Here is a 17,570-nt window from a genome sequence, read left to right on the forward strand (position 1 = left end):
GTAATAGGGACATGATGGGGACACAATTGGGATGTAATAGGGACATGGTGGAGATGTGGTGAGGACACGGAGAAAACAGTGCGGACACAGTGGGGACACATTTGGGGTGTGGTGGGGACACAGTAGGGATATGATGGGGACATAATTGGGATGTGATAGGGATGTAGTGGGGACATGGGGAGAAAACTGTGGGGATGCAATGGGGACATGGTGGGAACATAATAGGGACACAATAGGGATGTGATGGGGACGTGGTGGGGACACAGGGAGAAAACAGTGGGGACATGATGGGGACATAATTGGGACACAATGGGGACACAATTAGGATGTGATGGGGACATGGTGGGGATGTGGTGGGGACACAGGGAAAAAACAGTGGGATATAATGGGGACACAATGGGGACACAGTGGGGACACAATTGGGATGTGATGAGGACATGATAGGGACACAATTGGGACACAATAGGGATGTGATGGGGACATGGTGGGGATGTGATGGGGACACAGGGAGAAAACAGTGGGGACATAATGGGGACACAATTGGGACACAATTGGGATGTGATGGGGACGTGATGGGAGAAAACAGTGGGGACACAGTGGGGACACAATTGGGATGTGATGGGGACGTGGTGGGGACACGGAGAAAACAGTGTGGACACAATGGGAACACAATAGGGACATGATGGGGACACAATTGGGACATAATTGGGAGGTGATGGGGATGTGGTGGGGACACGGAGAAAACAGTGAGGTGGTGACACAATACAGACACAGTGGGGACATGGTGGGAACACAGTGGGGACATGGTGGGGACATGATGGGGACATGACAGGAACACAGGAGTGACATGGTGGGGACACAATGGGGAGACAATGGAGACATGATGGGGACACAGTGGGGACACAATGAAGATGTGAGGGGGACACAATGGAGAGAAAATGGAAATATGATGGGGACACAGTGGGGACACAGTGGGGACATAGCAGGGCCATGATGGGGACACAATGGGGAGAAAATGGAAATATGATGGGGACACAGTGGGGACACAATGAAGATGTGATGAGGACACAGTGGGGACATGATGGGGACACAATAAGGACACGATGGAGACATGATGGGGACACAGTGGGGACACAAAGGGGATGTGATGGGCACACAGTGGGGACACGATGAAGATGTGATGGGAACACAGTGTGGACACAGTGGGGACACAGTAGGGACATGGTGGGGACACAGTGGGGATAAAATGAGGACTTGATGGGGTCACAATAAGGACATGATGGAGACATGATGGGGAACAGTGTGGACACAGTGGGGATGTGATGGGCACACAGTGGGGACACAGTAGGGACATGGTGGGGACACAATGGGGAGAAAATGGAAATATGATGGGAACACAATAGGGATACAGTGAGGACGTGATGGGGTCACAATAAGGACATGATGGAGACATGATGGGGACACAGTGTGGACACAGCGGGGACACAATGGGGATGTGATGGGAACACAGTGTGGACACAGTGGGGACGTGATGGGGACACAATAAGGACATGATGGAGACACAACGCGGACACTGGGGACATGGTAGGGACATGATGAGGACGCACTGGGGGCACAACGGGGACACGGTGGGAGCACAGTGGGGACGCAATGGGGACACGGCGGGGACACGGGGCTGCGACCCCTTTGCACCTACTCCAGCTCCTGGCCCTATTCAAATCCCCAATAAATATGCATCCGACGGGGAAACAAACAGCGTCGGCACACGGGGGATTTCTTATCGCGGCAGCGATGCGATGAATGCAATTATAGCTGCGAGTCGCTGCTGCCCTGCGCTGCTCTGCTGCTTATCCCTGCGCAGCATCTGCCTCCCCGCTCCCCGGCTCTGATTGCTTTCTTTCCCCTCCTTTTCCCTCTGATTATCTTTCCCTTCGCTCCGTCCCCACCTCTGGCATCGCCCGTTTCCTTCCGCTTTCGCATCTTTAGGTGGTTTAGGTTTTTAATTACCCCTGGATTCGTTATCGTCACGGCGTCCCATTGGGCTGGGAAAGTCGTTGGAAGGACGGGGTGCTGGGTGCCACCTGCTGTGGTGCCATTCATCCCGTGGGGACACCGAGGTGCACGGGGTGAGGGGGACATCCCTCATCACAGGGCAAAGCAATGGCGTTCATGTGGGGCGATGCGATGGCATTTACGTAGGGGCAAAGCAACTGCACTCAAGTGAGCGCAGAGAAATTGCACTCAGGGCAAAGAAATCACGCATAGGTGAGGTGAAGGAATTGCATTTGTATAGAGGACAAGAAATTGCACTCATCCAGCGCAGTGCCATCGCAGGCCTATGGGGCAGAGCGACTGGGGTGACGCTGTGGGGGCAGCTGCAATGTGCCCCCACTTTGGGGCTCTGCGAAAGCTTTCCCTTCTGCAAAACCCATCTGCAGAGCGGCTGCTGCTGCTGCCCCCCTTGGGGGGGGGAGTGGTGAGGAGGGGGAGGTTGGAGCTGAGACAAATCAAGAGTTCAAATGTTGAAACGATTAAAAATAAAAACACAATAAAAGAAATGGGAAGCGGGGGAGATAAGGCGCGGGCGCCCTCGCCGCCTATTTAACATTCATTGGATTGAATAATCAGCCCTCATTATCTCAAATTGGCTGCATATTTGCCCTCAAAATGCTAATTTGAAAGTTGGCTGCGAGCGCCGTCTGCCTATTTTGACTAAAATATGATTTTGCTTTATTTGTGCATTGTTTGTAGCTCCGGGGGCATTTCCAGTTTCAAAGTGAAAAAGGAAAGGGAGGGGGGGGGGGGGGGGGGGAGGGAAAAAACAACCCAAAGCCATCAAAGGTTGGGAGGGAGGGACCTGGAATGGCATTGCCAGGGCTGTGGGGAGGATTGGAGGCGTTATCAGGCTTTGGAGTGGGGATGGACCTTTTATCGTTCATCTCAGGGTGGAAAATGGGAGGCATAGCGTTGTTTTACGGCGGCGATGTCCCATCGACCTTCGTGGAGATGCTGCTGTGTCCCCATCCCCGCTGCGCTTGAAGCAAATGGGGTTTCTCCGCCAGGCCGTGACCCCAAAAACGAGGCCAAAATCCCACGTTGAACCCCAAATCCCACATCGGTCCCCGTACGGAACCCAAAACGTTCCCCCCTTTCTCCCTCGGGACGCCGCCGTCTCATCGCACGACCAGCAGCGATCCCATCCATGATTACCCTTCCTAAAAGTCAATCAATAGATCATAAAGCAGGGAATCATGGCCGGAGTTAAACCCCCCCCCCCCATTCACGGCCGAGGATTTAGGGTTATTGAAGGGCAATTGCTTCGCCGTCCCTTCAATCCGCGGTTAGCGATGCCGCCGTCGGCCCGCTGGCTTACCCACAATGCCCCCAAATGCCACGTTTCTCATGCAGCCCCCAGCGCTGCCCCCAAAGCTGTTTGCACAGCAAACTGCAATTGTAGGGGAGATTAACGGGGCCGGGGTTCGGCCGCCCTTCATTGACAAAAGGAGGAGGCAATCCGCTGCCATCAATTCCGCCGGCGGCTCCGGGTTTGGCAATGACACTGCTTTTGACATTCCCAACCGTGGGGATGGATGGGGTGGGGGTCCCCCCCCCCCCCTTTTCTCCTTTTGGGACCCCGAATGGCAGAGCTGCACCACTTTTCCATAAGGAATAAAGAAGTGGAATCTTCAGGGAGGGAAGATTGAGGTTGGATGTGAGGGGGAAGTTCCTTACTATGAGAGAGGTGAGGTGCTGGAACAGCTGCCCAGAGAGGCTGTGATGCCCCGTCCATCCCTGGAGGTCTTCAAGGCCAGGTTGGATGGGGCCCTGGGCAGCCTGGGCTGCTATGAAATGTGGAGGTTGGTGGCCCTGCATGTGGTAGGGAGTTGGAGCTTGGTGATCCTTGGGGTCCCTTCCAACCCTGTGATTCTGTGGAATCCCTGTCTCTTGCACCATGTGTAGCCCTGCTGCTTCATAGCCAAAAGCAAAACTCAGCCATCCCACAGGGGGTTGGAGCTTGATGAGTCTTGGGGTCCCCTCCAACCGAAGCCATTCTGTGATTAATACCTGTCTAGCATGAAAGGTGGAGGTTGGTGGCCCTGCATGCGGCAGGGGAGTTGGAGCTTCATGATCCTTGAGGTCCCTTCCAAGCCTGGCCATTCTGTGATTCATAGCCCCAAGCTGGTGCCACCCATTGGGTGATGTGTCCTTGATGAGCTGATTGATGGGTTTTGGAGCTGCTTGCAGCCTAGATGCTGTCCCAGTTGGTGTTGGGTTAAATTCGAGCAGCGCTGGGACAGCCAACATGTGGGACGCTTGGCCAACGTCCCCACATTGGTTCATGTGGCTTTGCTGGAGCCTCATGCTTTGGGTGGAGTTTTGGGACAGATCCCAGCCCCATCTGGGGGTCAGAGCCCCCATTTTTGTCCTTGGCAACCCTTGGGGGGCAGCATCTCCGTGGCAGCAACGCTTTTTTGGTCCCCCCCCCCTTGTGTGTGGGAGGACACGTCCTTGGGTGTCACCTGGGGATGCTCCTCAGCCATTTGGTGCCACCTGGAAGCTCAGCCAAGCTGTGCACGGCCGACAGCAGCACCCACCACCGGGACCCTTCTACCCGTGTCGGAGAAACCACACAGGACGTCCCATCCCGGTGTTTTTCAGCCCGAAGCGTCCCATTCCAGGCTGTTCCATCGCGGTGTATCCCAGCCCCCGTGTGTCCCCTCCCCGGCCGTCCCCCCCTCCCGTGTCACTGCGCGGTCTGGCAGTGGCCTCTGGCGGACAGAGGGGGGAACAGCCGCGACCCGACAGGAATGGGATCAGCCCTAATGGGAACCTCTGCCAACCGCTAAATGGGCTCCCCAATAACCGGGATGTTCATTAAGCGGGGACCCCCCCCCCACACACACACACTAATTGGGATGCTCATTAACTGCAGTATGCACTGACCGGGTTCCTTGCTAACTGAGTTGCTCACTAACCCCTCTCACTGGGATGCTCATCAGTGGGGTTACTCGTTAACTGGAACACCCACTAAACTGGGACCCCACTGATTGGGATGCCCATATTGTGACTCCACTAACTGGGACCATTCTCACTGAGATGCTTATTAACCGGCTTCCCTCCTAACCAGGATGCTCATTAAGTGAGATGCTCGTTAACTGGGATCCCTCCTAACTGGGATTCCTATTAACTGGGACCCCAACTATTTGGCTACCCTCTAACTGAGACATTCACTAACTGGGATCCCTACTAACTGGGATTCCTACTAAGTGGGATTCCAGTTAATCCCACTATTTGGCTTCCCTCTAACTGGGATAGTCGTTAACTCGGATCCTAATTAACTGGGATCCAATTAACCAGCATCAATCAGATCAGGAGCCTGCTAACTGAGATGCTTCCTAACTGGGACCCCGATAAACAGGAAGCCACAAAGCTGGGGATCTCCACTAACTGGGATCCCCACTTACAGCCTGTTAACTGGGATTCCTGCTAACCGGGATCCTCGGCTGAGATCCCATAGGCTGGGATTGGTGTTAATAACAGGGATGGAGCTGAGATCTCTACAGACCCCAGTGCTCTGACTGGGATGTTCATCAACAGGAGTCCCCACTCAATGGGATCCGGCCAACCGGGATGCTCATCAACTGGAAAGCCCACAGCCAGTGTTGCCCTCTAACTGGAACCCCACTAACTGGGATGCTCACTAACTGGGATGCCCATTAACTGGGATGCCCCCTAACTGGGATGCCCAGTAACCTTTCCTGAGCCACGAACCCCACGAGGCAGCTCTAAAAAGCCACAAACAGAAGCTGACTGAGACATTGAAGAGTTGATGGGAAATGACCCCCAGCTTTTGCAGCACGGGGCAGACGCTCCTCCGCCACTTGATGGCAGTGGGCATCCAAGCAACTCTGTTTCACTCAATTATTTCAGCTGAATTGGTTCCAAGCGCTGTTTTTCCCCCCTCAGAAAAAAAATGGGGGTGTCCTCAGGTTCCCAGTACAGCGATGGATTGGGAACCACGGGGATGCGAAGGGATTTATGTGTCCAGAGTGAAGGACGGACGCCGCAGGACAGGGATGGACACAAGGACAGAGGTGGTGTCCCCTGCACACGGGGTGACATTGGGAGCCCCGTTCCTGGCATGCAGACATGCAATCCACACGGCAACCAGACAGCCCGGCCTGAGCTTAATGAGCAGCATTGTTATTAATTAGCTCAGGAGCTTCCTCCTCCGCCAGCAGAGCCTTGGGGTTGGGGATTACCGAGGAGCCATCGAGGTGCCATCCCGAATCTCAGCTCACAGTTCTTGGGCCGGGTCCTCATTGCATCACATCAGTCCTCACCCGCAGCATCACCTCTCCAAAAATCCTAAATTCCACCCCCCCCCCCAACGGGGTTTCCTTCCCACCCGTCCCATTGAGCACCGCTGCCCCCACTTTTTGGTCCTAAACCCGGATGCCATCAGCCCAAAAAGCAAAGAGAAACATCGGGAGGAGGGAGGGGGGGTCCAGTTTGGGGCCTGGGGTGTTTGCTGAGTGCCATCACACAGCTCTGCGAGGACAGAGAGGAAAAAGGGCATAAAAAAAAAAAAGGAAAGCACCTCCCACCCAAACACGAAGGAGCCTCCTGCCTTTTTATCTCGGCCCTTTCAAGGCCGTCATTAGGAACTAATAATGGCAAATCTGCCCTTTCATCTCTGCCCCCCCCCCCCCAAGGGCCTTTATTTGCCCTCGGTTGTGTGGGGTGCCGTCCATGGGACAAGCTTCTTTTGCTATGAAACACACGGAGCCATCAGCCACCCATCCCCACGCACAACCGTTTTCCCCATTCCCATTGCTGTGCCCAAGGCAGGGGATAAATAACTCCATCGGGAAAGCCAAGCAGGGGGGGTGGGGGGCTCAAATAGCACCTGTAGGGCCCCGTGCCCCTGACCCCCCCCCCCCCGCGCCCCATTTCCTCCCCCATAAAGCGCAGAGCCCGGTTGCTGTCCTTTGACCGGGCCGTGCTCCCCGCCGCGCTGGGCCGAGGTGTGACTTTTCCCAGCTCATTAGGAAAAGCCGTTCGGTTTTAAGCATCTCAACCCTTAATGACCATCTGAATCCCATCAGCAGGGCTCTGACGCCGGGGGGGTGGGGGGCCTGGGGTGAGGTCTGGGTGGGGGGGGGGGAAGGGGGGGGAAAAAGGCATCTTTGGGTTCTTCTGCCACCGCATCTCTGCGTGTCCCCTGTCACGTCCCTTTGCCTCGATGGCACCGGGTCTGGCTCTGCCCCCCTAAAAATAAAGGAGTGCGGCCCCATAGAAGGATGTCCACCTGGAGGAGGACTGCTTGGCTTTGGACGCACTGGGATATCCCGGATTACAGAGCCACAAAATGGGGCTCAACTCACAGCTCTGGGGGCTGCGCCCTTCCAGCACCAAAGCACAGAGGGCACAGCCAGGGCGGCCATCGGGAGGTGCCGTCGGGGCGGTCCCCGCCCTCCCCATCCCATCCCACCCCCCCCGCTCCCATTGCCGGCCCTATAAAAGCGGGCGGCACATCCCTGAGCCCACCCCGCCATGCCGCCCCCGGCCCCTCCGCCCCCCGCCCGGCCCGGCCAAGCTTTCACCATCGCAGCGCTGCTGGGACGCTCTTCGCCCCCCCCGGCACCTCCACCACCACCGACCCCTTCGCTGCCACCTCTGCCGCATTGGGGGGCACCTCCCGGGCCGCTCTGCGCTGCGTGCTGCGGACCCCCGCCCGCCTGGGCTGCTCGCCTCGGGGCCACAGGTAGGGCCGGGGCTGCGGGGAGCTCCGGAGGGAAAACATCCCCCATGGGGAGGTCTCTAAAAGGGGACCTTCTTCCACCTCCCCCAGCCCCGGGTTCCCGTGTCCGCATTTTCCATAAGAACGCCTCAACCGGGGCACTTTTTCCATCTTTCCAGGAGGGATCTGGCTGCCTTACTCCCCTTTCCACTGGGGACTTTATTCCACCCCTCCAGCAGGGACTCTTGACCGCCTCTCCCATAGGGACAGCTCCAAATGGGGATCTCCTTCTACTTCCCTACGGTACTTTTGTCCAACTCCCCCCCAAGGGGACCCAACTCCAACTGGGAAAGCCCTTCTCAAGGGGATCTCTTCTGTAGGGTCACCTCTAAATGGGGACCTCTCTACAATTCTGTAACCAGGACCCTTCCCTTAGAGTCATCTCCAACTTGGAGACTTTCATCCACCTCTCCAGATGGGACCCCAGTCCAACACTCCCACGGGGACACCTCCAAATGGGAAGCTCTTTCCAGGAGACCCCCCTCCCTCCCCCCCCACCTCCAAATGGGACCCTTTTCCAGCTCTCCAATGTGGGCATCTCCGAATGGGGATCTCTTTCCACTCATAGGATCACTCTCGAATTGATACGGGCTGGTTTAGGGCAGGGACTTCCTTCCATCTCTCTCCCCCCATTAGGGAGATCTTCAACTGTGGGCATTAATTCACCTCTGCAGGAGGGACCGTTGTCCACCTCTCCCATGGGGACATCTTAAAATGGTGGACCTCCTTCCCACCTCTTCAAGGTGACCCCTTCCAAAGGATTCCTCTCCAAGAGGGCCCACCTTCAAAGAAATCTTCTCCAAATGGAAAACCCCATCCTGAGAGACCCCTTCTGCCCCTTCCATGGGATTCCTCCACTCCAAGAGCTCCTGTCCCCCTCTTATCAACCCCTTGCCCCCTGACCACCGTTCTCCCTCACCTCCAGGCTTCCTGCTCTCCAAGTGCTGCTTCCCCATCTTCAAAACCAAAGCTGGCAAAGCCAAACGGGTGCGCACCATCTTCACCAGTGACCAACTGGCACGGCTGGAGAAGGAGTTTGCCCGGCAGCAGTACATGGTGGGCACGGAGAGGTGCCTGCTTGCCTCTGCACTGCACCTCACTGAGGAGCAGGTGAGGTCTGGGAGGTGTGGGGGGGATCTCCAAGTGATTGCTGGTGCTTTATGTGAGAGGAATGGAGGCTGTTATGATGTTACGATTGGGGAAACTGAGTCACAGGGTGGTTATCATGATGTTGTATGGAAGCATCAGGCTTGCGGCCAGCTTGAATTTGGGTCTTGGTCGCAGCTTATCTGTATGAAGTCAGCTCCTGGGGGGCAGTTTGTCTCCATGCTGGGGACAGAGCGTGGCAGGGGGGCACTTACTGGTCAGGGGATGATGAAGCTGTCGGCTATTAGGGCTCAGTGTAGGGTCTGGACATGGAGAATTTGAGGTTTCCAAACCAATCTTCGTTTCTTCCAAAGGTGAAAGTCTGGTTCCAAAACCGAAGAATTAAGTGGAGAAAACAAAGCCTGGAACAGCAGCAAGCCAAATTGGCCAAGATGGGCCTGGCCACCTCACAGAGGAGCCCTGACTCCCAGAGCCACCGTGGTGACGAGGACAAGGACTGCCCAATGGGGACTGAGGGCATCCAGGAGGACACAGGCTCAGCCCTGGGCTCGGGGGCTGCACCTCCCTCTGCACAGACTGTGGCAAAGTGCTGCTGAGCTGCCAGGGCTGCTTATTTGTATTTTTATTTTCTGTGTATTATATGTGAATGTATCATAGCTGGCAATGAGGGTATCTAATATATACAGGGCTTCGATTATTTTTGCAGTGCGAAAATAAATTATTTATGCGACTCTTGGTTTAGAGGAAAGCCCAGGTCTTAATGTTGTCCCTCTGTCTCACGGCCTGTTTGTCTGTCCTTTAATTCCTGGGTGGGAGAAAAGGCAGCGCAAGGAGAGGGGGAGACGATGGATGGAGAAGGGACAACGTAGGGAGGACGAAGGAAAAAAGAGAGGATGGATGGAGATGTGATGGAAGCTGCCCTTTGTTTCTTCTGTTTTCCAGGGCCAGGATTAGCCAGGCTCTTCTCAAAGAGCCCAAACTGTGCTAATAATGTCTTCCCATGTCTGACAGAGCCCCAAGTGCCAGCGGGTTTAAGCACTAATCTCGCATACCGCTGGGTTTATTGCAATCATCCCTGAGACAACGGGGTTTATGGGGATGTTTTGATATCGCTCGGCTGGGGGCTGAGCTGATTGAGGGGGTTACTCAGGCCACCTTTAATCCCCAGGAGCTGGAGATGCTCTGTGTTGGGGTTCCTGAGCCAGGAGATGCTCTGCAGCTCCAAAAGAGGAGTAGCTGTAATGAAAATGGGAGGCTTCGATTGCCTCCTTCAAACGGCAGCTGAATGAAGCTCTGCTCCACTTCAGCACTTCAGCAACCTGTTGTCCAGGTGGGTGCTCAGAGCTCAGGGTGCTCAGCTCCCATCTCACACGTGCTGTGGGATGGATGGGTGCTGGGGATGCCTCCCTCCCCCCCAGCAATTAATTAATATGTTTTCAGTGTCCTCAGGGTGAGGACCTGCAGGATAAAGCACGTGATGATGGGGGGAATCAGATCTGATGGTTTCCAGAGCAAGGTGGAAATGTTCCTCATATTTATAGGGTTGGGATCAAACCCATCATGGGAAATAAAGGAGAATGATGCTCTGAGATCTTGGGGAGGTCTGGGATCATCTCAACCTGGGCTGAGCCTTTGCTGCTGGCTTTCCCACAAACCCCGTGCAGAAATGCAGCCTTTTTTTGGCTGCATCCTTGTGCTCTGCAAGCAGCCCCTCACCCAAAGAGCCCATCAACCCCTTCCCCAGTGCTGCTCTGTATCACCGAGCTGCTCTGTCACCCCTCTACAAAATGGAGAAGAGCTGGTTTTCAGTGGAGTGGCTGCTAATTGCAAGGCAGCGAGAACTGAGAGGCCTTCTTAAGGGGATAAAGGTTATCAGGGTTGCAACACCGAGCCTGCCTGAGCAAAATCTCACCTGGTGCCTGCAGGTGGATAAACCGGGGCTCCTTGCGAGACAAATGGGGGCATGGATCTGTTCAGAGAAGCTCAGGCTGCGTAGGGAAGCATGACTGGGGAGGGATGCACAGCCCCAGACTGCGAATAGGGGTGAATAGGTGCAAATGGGTGGCTGCATCCGTGGGATGGGAGAGGAGCTGAGATAGCAGGAGAGATAATCGGGTGGATAATCCCCAACCCCCCCAGTGTCCTTCCTGCCAAGATTACTCCTGCTGAGCGCAGGGCGACGGACGGACACGGCGTGTTTGCATGGGGATGTAGGAGTCTGCAGGATGCTGGAACGGCTGCCAGCCCCCAAATCCTCCTATCCTGGGCACATTTGTGCCCCTTTCCTAAGATGGCAGCCCTGCTCTCCTCGTCTCCCTTTTTTTTTTGGGGGGGGGGGGGGAGGGTTGCTAAATGGGATTACGGCGTGCCTCGGAGGGGCGGCGTCGCTGGGGACAGCCAGGCACATTTCCCAGCTCTGTCTCATCGTGTAATCTTGTTAAATGATCAGAGAGCATTCCCCCCCCCGCTTCTCCCTCCCCTTTAATTCTCGATTGAAACATCAAATAGAGCCACCGGGGGCTGCCAGCAGCTCCACCTGCTCTGGGAAGGAATGGGCACCGTGTCCCTTCGTCTGCAGCTTTCTGGGGTGGAATCCCCCTGAGCTCACATTGGAACAGAGACTCACAGAATGGCCTGGGTTGCAAAGGACCGCAATGCTCATCCAGTTCCAACCCCCTGCTACGTGCAGGATCGCCAACCAGCAGCCCAGGCTGCCCAGAGCCACATCCAGCCTGGCCTTGAATGCCTGCAGGCACAAATCAGCTTCTCCCGCTCGAATCACATCTGGCCAAGAGAGGAGGCACCGACTGACAGCGCGAAGCTCTCAGCTGGGAAGCAGCACCTGGCTGGTACATGAAAACAGGGGCAAAGCGGGGTGAGCTGCCTGGGAATGCGATGAGAACGAGGGCTGCAGAGGGCTAAATCTCTGCATTTAGAGTCGCATTCCTGAGGCTGGGGACTCAGCCCGCAGTGATGCTCTGCACCGGGACCGTTCCCTCTTAAGGTTGTGCCGTTGGTCCCTTTTGGATACGGGTCGGGTCGACCACGAGCCAGCTGGGCTCTCGCACAGCTCTCACCCCTCTGCTCTCCTCCGTCCCCTCTGTGCACGGCAACATCCCGACCTTTTGCAAAAGGGTTCCCAGCGGACAACGCAGCTGATTTTATTTCAAATCTTGATTGCATCAGCTCCATCCAGTCCCGATGGGGTGGGATGAACGGCAGGAGGGGATCTTGTAGGAGGCGCGGGGTCGGCGGGCAGCTAAAGCACCCCAGGCGGCAGCAGCATGTCGGGGTTGCCGTGCTTTCGTGCCTCAGTTTCCCCGTTCCAGACATAGGGAAACGCAGCCTGGTCCTATCAGCCCAACTCTTCGCATCCCTGCCGAGAGCCCAGCAGGACCCGGCCTCCGTTCTGCCCCATCCTTTCCCCCCTCCCCGTCCCTCTTTATTGATTTAATAAGATGGAGGGGAATTAACGGGGCCGAAGCATTGGGATAATGAAAGATGAACAAAGGGGCAGCGCTAGCAAAGATGCTGCCAGCTTTTAATGATGAGGCCGGGCAGATCCCCTGCTAGCTGTCCCTTTGGAGTGGCGATTAAGAACATACTGTTATTGTTAAGGCCGAGAGATAAATCCCTGCACCGTTTCTGATGTGATCAGCCGGGGCTTCTCCCTACAATTTGTGATCCTATTGTGGACGGTGTTTGCCCTGGGCAAGGAGAGTCTGGGAACCACTTATGAACCATCCTTTGGTCATTAGCCTCCTCATTAGGAGAGAACAATGTCGGGGAGGAAAGATAATTGAAGGGAGCAGCACTCAGGGCTGTGCCGGCGCTGCCTCAGTTTGTCGGTAATTCCCAATTAATTTGAAATGCGTGGTTTGGGGATGCTCTTAATAACCGCATCCATATTGCGAGCATTTTGGGGCTCCTGGTGTCAGCCTGATGATGACGTGGACTCAAAGCCATGGATTTGGGGCTAAGGATTCTCCAAGGAGCCCGGAATTAGGGGCTAAAAGTTGGGGAATCGGATCCTGACACGCAGCGATGTCCCCAGCACACGGGGACACCCCGGCTCCGTGCCTCGGGGACGGCGGGGGGAGAAGCAATTCCTCAGGATGCTTGACATTATCAAGTGCTAATGAGACCTGGATGGGGCTGGGGTGCTTTGCAGGCCATTACCCCAAATTAACCTGACAATGCAGCCGAGGCCAACGTCTGAAGGAGGGCTGGGTTGTGTATTGGCTGTCTGAGGCCGGGGGCAGAAGGATGCTGCCCTTCTGCCTTCTCTCCCCTTGCAGAAAGCGTTTTTGCATCTTGCAGGGTGGGTTTCGGCGGCGTGCCTGCATTCGGATCAGCATCCCGAGGGCTGGAGGAAGGCGGTGGGAAGGGAGAGGACTGGGGGGAGGGAGGGGAGCAGGGCTGTCTGCTCGAAGGGCTGCAGTGTGTCGTCTTTTTCTTGGAGAAAACATGTCCCCACGTCCCCTCCTCTCCATCCCTTCCTCCCCACACTACTGCTTGCACGGGGCTTTCACCAGTTCAGCAGCCAATGGCTGGAACTGGGCAGAAGCAGCATCTCTCACAGCCAGCAGCCACCATATACTGGTCTGGTCGTGTCCCTGCTGCCTGCAAACTGGGCTCCCAGATGCCACGGCTCCTGTCCTCCCCCTAATTTGGGTCTGTTAATGAGACCTTGCAAGGTGCTGAGGATGCAGAAGGTGAAGCAGATGGTGGCCACTCCGATGTCCCAGCACAGCTGCGTGCTCCCAGAACAGAAAGCACAGGCAGAAATAATAGCAGGCTTCAGTAATTACTTTTCTAGACTTTCTGATGAGTGAACCGACATATTGGCAAATCTTGTCCAGGGGAGGGGGATTGGAATTAGAGGATCTTCGGTTCCCTTCCAACCTAAGCCATTTTGTGATTCTATGCATCAGTGGACAGAGAGCCTCACGTTCCTCTTCTCGTGGTGAAGATGAAGGCCCTGTTCCCTTCCTCCAGTGGGATTTGGTGAGACCTGGCATGGGAAGGGGCAAACCAGGAGATGTAGGGAAATCCCCCACTGCCTTTCTGCAGGCATCCATCCCCACCTGGGTGAGCAGAGGAAAAAGAGTGCAAAAAATCTGACACGTGTAGATCTGACTGCCTTATTTCTACTCTTATTTCTAAGCCAGTTTTGTTGGATTTCAAGAGCCCGAAGCACGAGGCCATGAGCTCAGGCTCCTTAGGGTGGCGGTGCTGGGCAAGTTATCCTAATTGTAGAATCGTAAACGTTGGATAAAAAAACCTCTAAGAGCATCGAGTCCAACCATCCAAGCAACCACTCATAGAAGAATTAAGGTTGGAAAAGAAGGTCAGCGAGTCCAGCCAACATCCCATCCCCACCGTGCCCACAAAGCACGTCCTGCAGCTCATTGTGCCACCACCTCCTCCCCCATAGGACCCCGCAGGCGGGATGCTCAGTGCTGAGATGATATTTTCCCACTTGGGAACCAACTCCAGCCTGGATTACAAATGCGGGCCAAACCCCGATCACGTTTTCACGTGTGCTTGCTGTGGGTTTGGGGATATTTCCTCCCCATCTTTTGCCTGCCGGGAAGGCTGGAGAGGGATGGCAGAGGAGCCGGGTGGTGGAGGAGAGGTGTGAAATTTCTCATGGGCAAACAAGTGAGAGCGGCGGGGTGCCCGGCAGAAGGGGAACCGAAAAGGGGGGAGCCGAGGAGGGAGAGAAAACAGCGGCCAAAGAGGGACACAAATCCCCAAAGCAGCGAGCCGAGGCGTTTTTCTATGAGGGGATTGTAAAATGCGCTCTCTCTTTTCCCTTTGCAGGGGGGAACAAGGGCCCCCACTCTATCTGATAGTCATTAGCATCAATTAGCCCCGTTTGAAGTAGGCAACATCTTTGTCTCTTTGCAAAAAAGAAATAAAAAAACCTTTCAGGGAGCCCATAATAACATCTGGAGCAAGGAGAGGCTGAGCTCAAGTTCCCCACTTTCATCTCTTGTCGAGGTACTTGGAATGTTAATGCAGCCTCATTCTTTAATGGAGTTATCAGGAAATGCTTTTCACCCCCTTCCCTTTGCTCAGGGGGGATGTTTACAAAGAGCTGGGGGCTTTTTGTTGTTGTTGTTTTGTTGTTGGGATTTCTTTGCCACCCCAACCCCCAAAGACACTCCCTTCCCCCCCCCCCTCCTTCCCTTTTATTTTCCGTACTCTTGAAAAACAAAACTGGAAACATTAAAAAAATAAAAAGAAGAAGAAGAGGCGGGAGGCTCAGGGTCCGGCCTTTCATCTGCCCTTCTCAGCGCCTGCACAAGGGGAGCAGGGGCTCAGGGGCTGGATGATGGCACGGAGCCGTTCAACCTCACGTGCAGGGCAGCCCCTCTCCGCCCGGCTGCTGGGTGCTACATTTCCCAAGTCATTACCAGCGAGTGAAAATTGCCAGCTTTTGAACTGAAATGCATTAGCTGAGCACACAGCGCTGATGGGACGCGGGGCGCCAAGCCGGGGATGCTGAATAGAAAAGCAGCTTTGGTGGCCACCCGTCCCTCTGTGCCGTGCGTGGGGTTCCGTCCCTCTGTCCTTCCTCCCAGCTCTGCTCTGCCCACGCTGCTCATCCCTGAGTAAATCTCGAAGGTCCCTTCCAACCCGTGCATTTCATCCTGTGGTGCCGTGGTTCCACAGTTCTGTGATTCTACGATTCCATGTTTCTATGATTCCACACTTCCATGTTATTCTGCAATTCTGCAATATTAGCATGGTACACATCAGTGTTTCTATGATTCTATGACTGTGTGATTCTCCAGTTTGATGATTCCACCATTCAAGGATTCTAGGACTCAAGGATGATTCTATGATTCAGTGATTGTACATTTCTACGATCGTACCATTCCATAATTCCATGATTCCATGATTGTACAATTCAGTGTTTATGTGACCCAATGATTTTATGATCCAGTGATTCTATGCTTCAATGATTCTACGATTTCTCTGACACAATGATTCAATGATTCAATGATTCCATGATTCCATGATTCAACGATGTCATGCTTCAATAATTCAATGATCCCATGATTCAATGATTCAATGATAAAACAATTCAATGACTCAACGATTCCATGATTCAATGATTCAATGATAAAACAATTCAATGACTCAACGATTCCATGATTCAATGATTCCATGATTTCATGATTCCATGATGCCATGATTCAATGACTCCATGATTCAACGTCATGCTTCAATGATTCAATCCCATGATTCAATGATTCAATGATAAAACAATTCAACGACTCAACGATTCCATGATTCAATGATTCTATGGTTCAACAATTCAGTGACTGAATGATTGATTCCATGATTCCATGATTCCATGATCCCATGATTCCATGATTCAATGATTCCATGATGCCATGATGCCATGATTCCATGATTCCATGATGCCATGATTCCATGATGCCATGATTCCATGATTCAATGATTCCATGATTTCATGATTCCATGTTGCCATGATTCCATGATTCCACGACTCAATGATGCCATGATTCAGTGATTTCATGATTCCATGATTCCATGATGCCATGATGCCATGATTCCATGATTTCATGATTCCATGATTCCATGATTCCATGATTCCATGATTCCATGATTCCATGATTCCATGATCCCATGATTCCATGATTCTATGATTCAATGATTCTTTGATTCCATGACTCCACGATTCCACAATTCTATGATTTCATGATCTTATGATTCAATGATTCCATGATTCTATGATTTCATGATCCCTTGATTCCATGACTCCATGATTCAATGATCTCATGCTTCAATGATTCCATGATTCAACGATTCCACGAATCAGTGATTCTACGATTCAACAATTCAGTGACTGAATGATTCCACGATTCTATGATTCGATGATCAAATGATTGAATGACCCAATGATTCCATGATTCAATGACTGTACAGTTCCATGATTCCATGGTTCTATGATTGAACAGTTCAACGGTCCAATTCTGTAAGAACTGAACACCCAGAGCTCCCCTCCCATCTCTTCCCATGGGAAACGACGTGGGTTATGGTGACTTATTAAAAAGAGAAAAAAGCAATTGGCCAGAAAAATTCCTATCTAAGCATGTTTTAACCCACGAGCTCTTTGCAACCCAAAGCCAAACCCAAGCCAGGAGCTGTGAATCCTTAGCATCATCTTCTCTGCGATGGGCTTTTCGGGGAGAGGCTTCAGTGCTTGCCCAGCTTTGAACGTGTGATTTCAATTAAGCACAGAGTTAAATGCCGGCAGGGTTGGGGCTGTGTGTTTGGATAAGGAGTCATAAAGCAGCAGCTGTATTTATTCACTTATTTTGAAGCTGCCGTGGAAGGCAGGATGCTAAACGGGAGGAAAAAGTGTTTGAAAGGCAAAGCTGAGGGACTCCTTTGTGTCCTGCAGGCATCCTGCTCCCAAAGGCTCCATAACCAACAGCAGGGTGCTGCCTCGCCGGGGGGAGCGATGCTGGCTCTGTCCCAAAATTTCCATTTCCCTCCAATTGCTTAACATATAGAGATGCCCCTTTATAAAAGGAACTTCAAAGTGTGTGAGAAGGGCACGGATCCCTGATTTAAGGCAGGATTTGCTCGGTACAGACAGCCCGCCCTGCACACAGAG

General features: G+C 53.6%; 1 protein-coding gene across 1 annotated transcript; it reads left to right on the top strand.

The window, feature by feature from the left end:
• The first annotated feature begins 7,557 nt into the window (after nt 1-7,557).
• On the top strand, nt 7,558-10,161 carry LOC128080054 (homeobox protein notochord-like). Its single transcript, XM_052681861.1, has 3 exons — nt 7,558-7,768; nt 8,730-8,914; nt 9,265-10,161. Exons 1-3 carry the CDS (start codon nt 7,558-7,560, stop codon nt 9,505-9,507), a joined length of 639 nt encoding a protein of 212 aa, XP_052537821.1. The 3' UTR covers nt 9,508-10,161.
• The last annotated feature ends 7,409 nt before the right edge of the window (nt 10,162-17,570 follow it).

The sequence above is a fragment of the Tympanuchus pallidicinctus genome, unplaced genomic scaffold, assembly GCF_026119805.1.
Source record: "Tympanuchus pallidicinctus isolate F22 unplaced genomic scaffold, pur_lepc_1.0 scaffold2, whole genome shotgun sequence".
NCBI classification, from domain to species: Eukaryota; Metazoa; Chordata; class Aves; order Galliformes; family Phasianidae; genus Tympanuchus; species Tympanuchus pallidicinctus.

Excerpts from the sequence above, each read along its gene's own strand:
- LOC128080054 (XM_052681861.1), top strand. The coding sequence starts at position 7,558 with ATGCCGCCCCCGGCCCCTCCGCCCCCCGCCCGGCCCGGCCAAGCTTTC. Across the intron at positions 7,769-8,729 it reads TGCTCGCCTCGGGGCCACAG|GCTTCCTGCTCTCCAAGTGC; the intron begins GTAGGGCCGGGG and ends CCTCACCTCCAG. Across the intron at positions 8,915-9,264 it reads TGCACCTCACTGAGGAGCAG|GTGAAAGTCTGGTTCCAAAA; the intron begins GTGAGGTCTGGG and ends TTTCTTCCAAAG.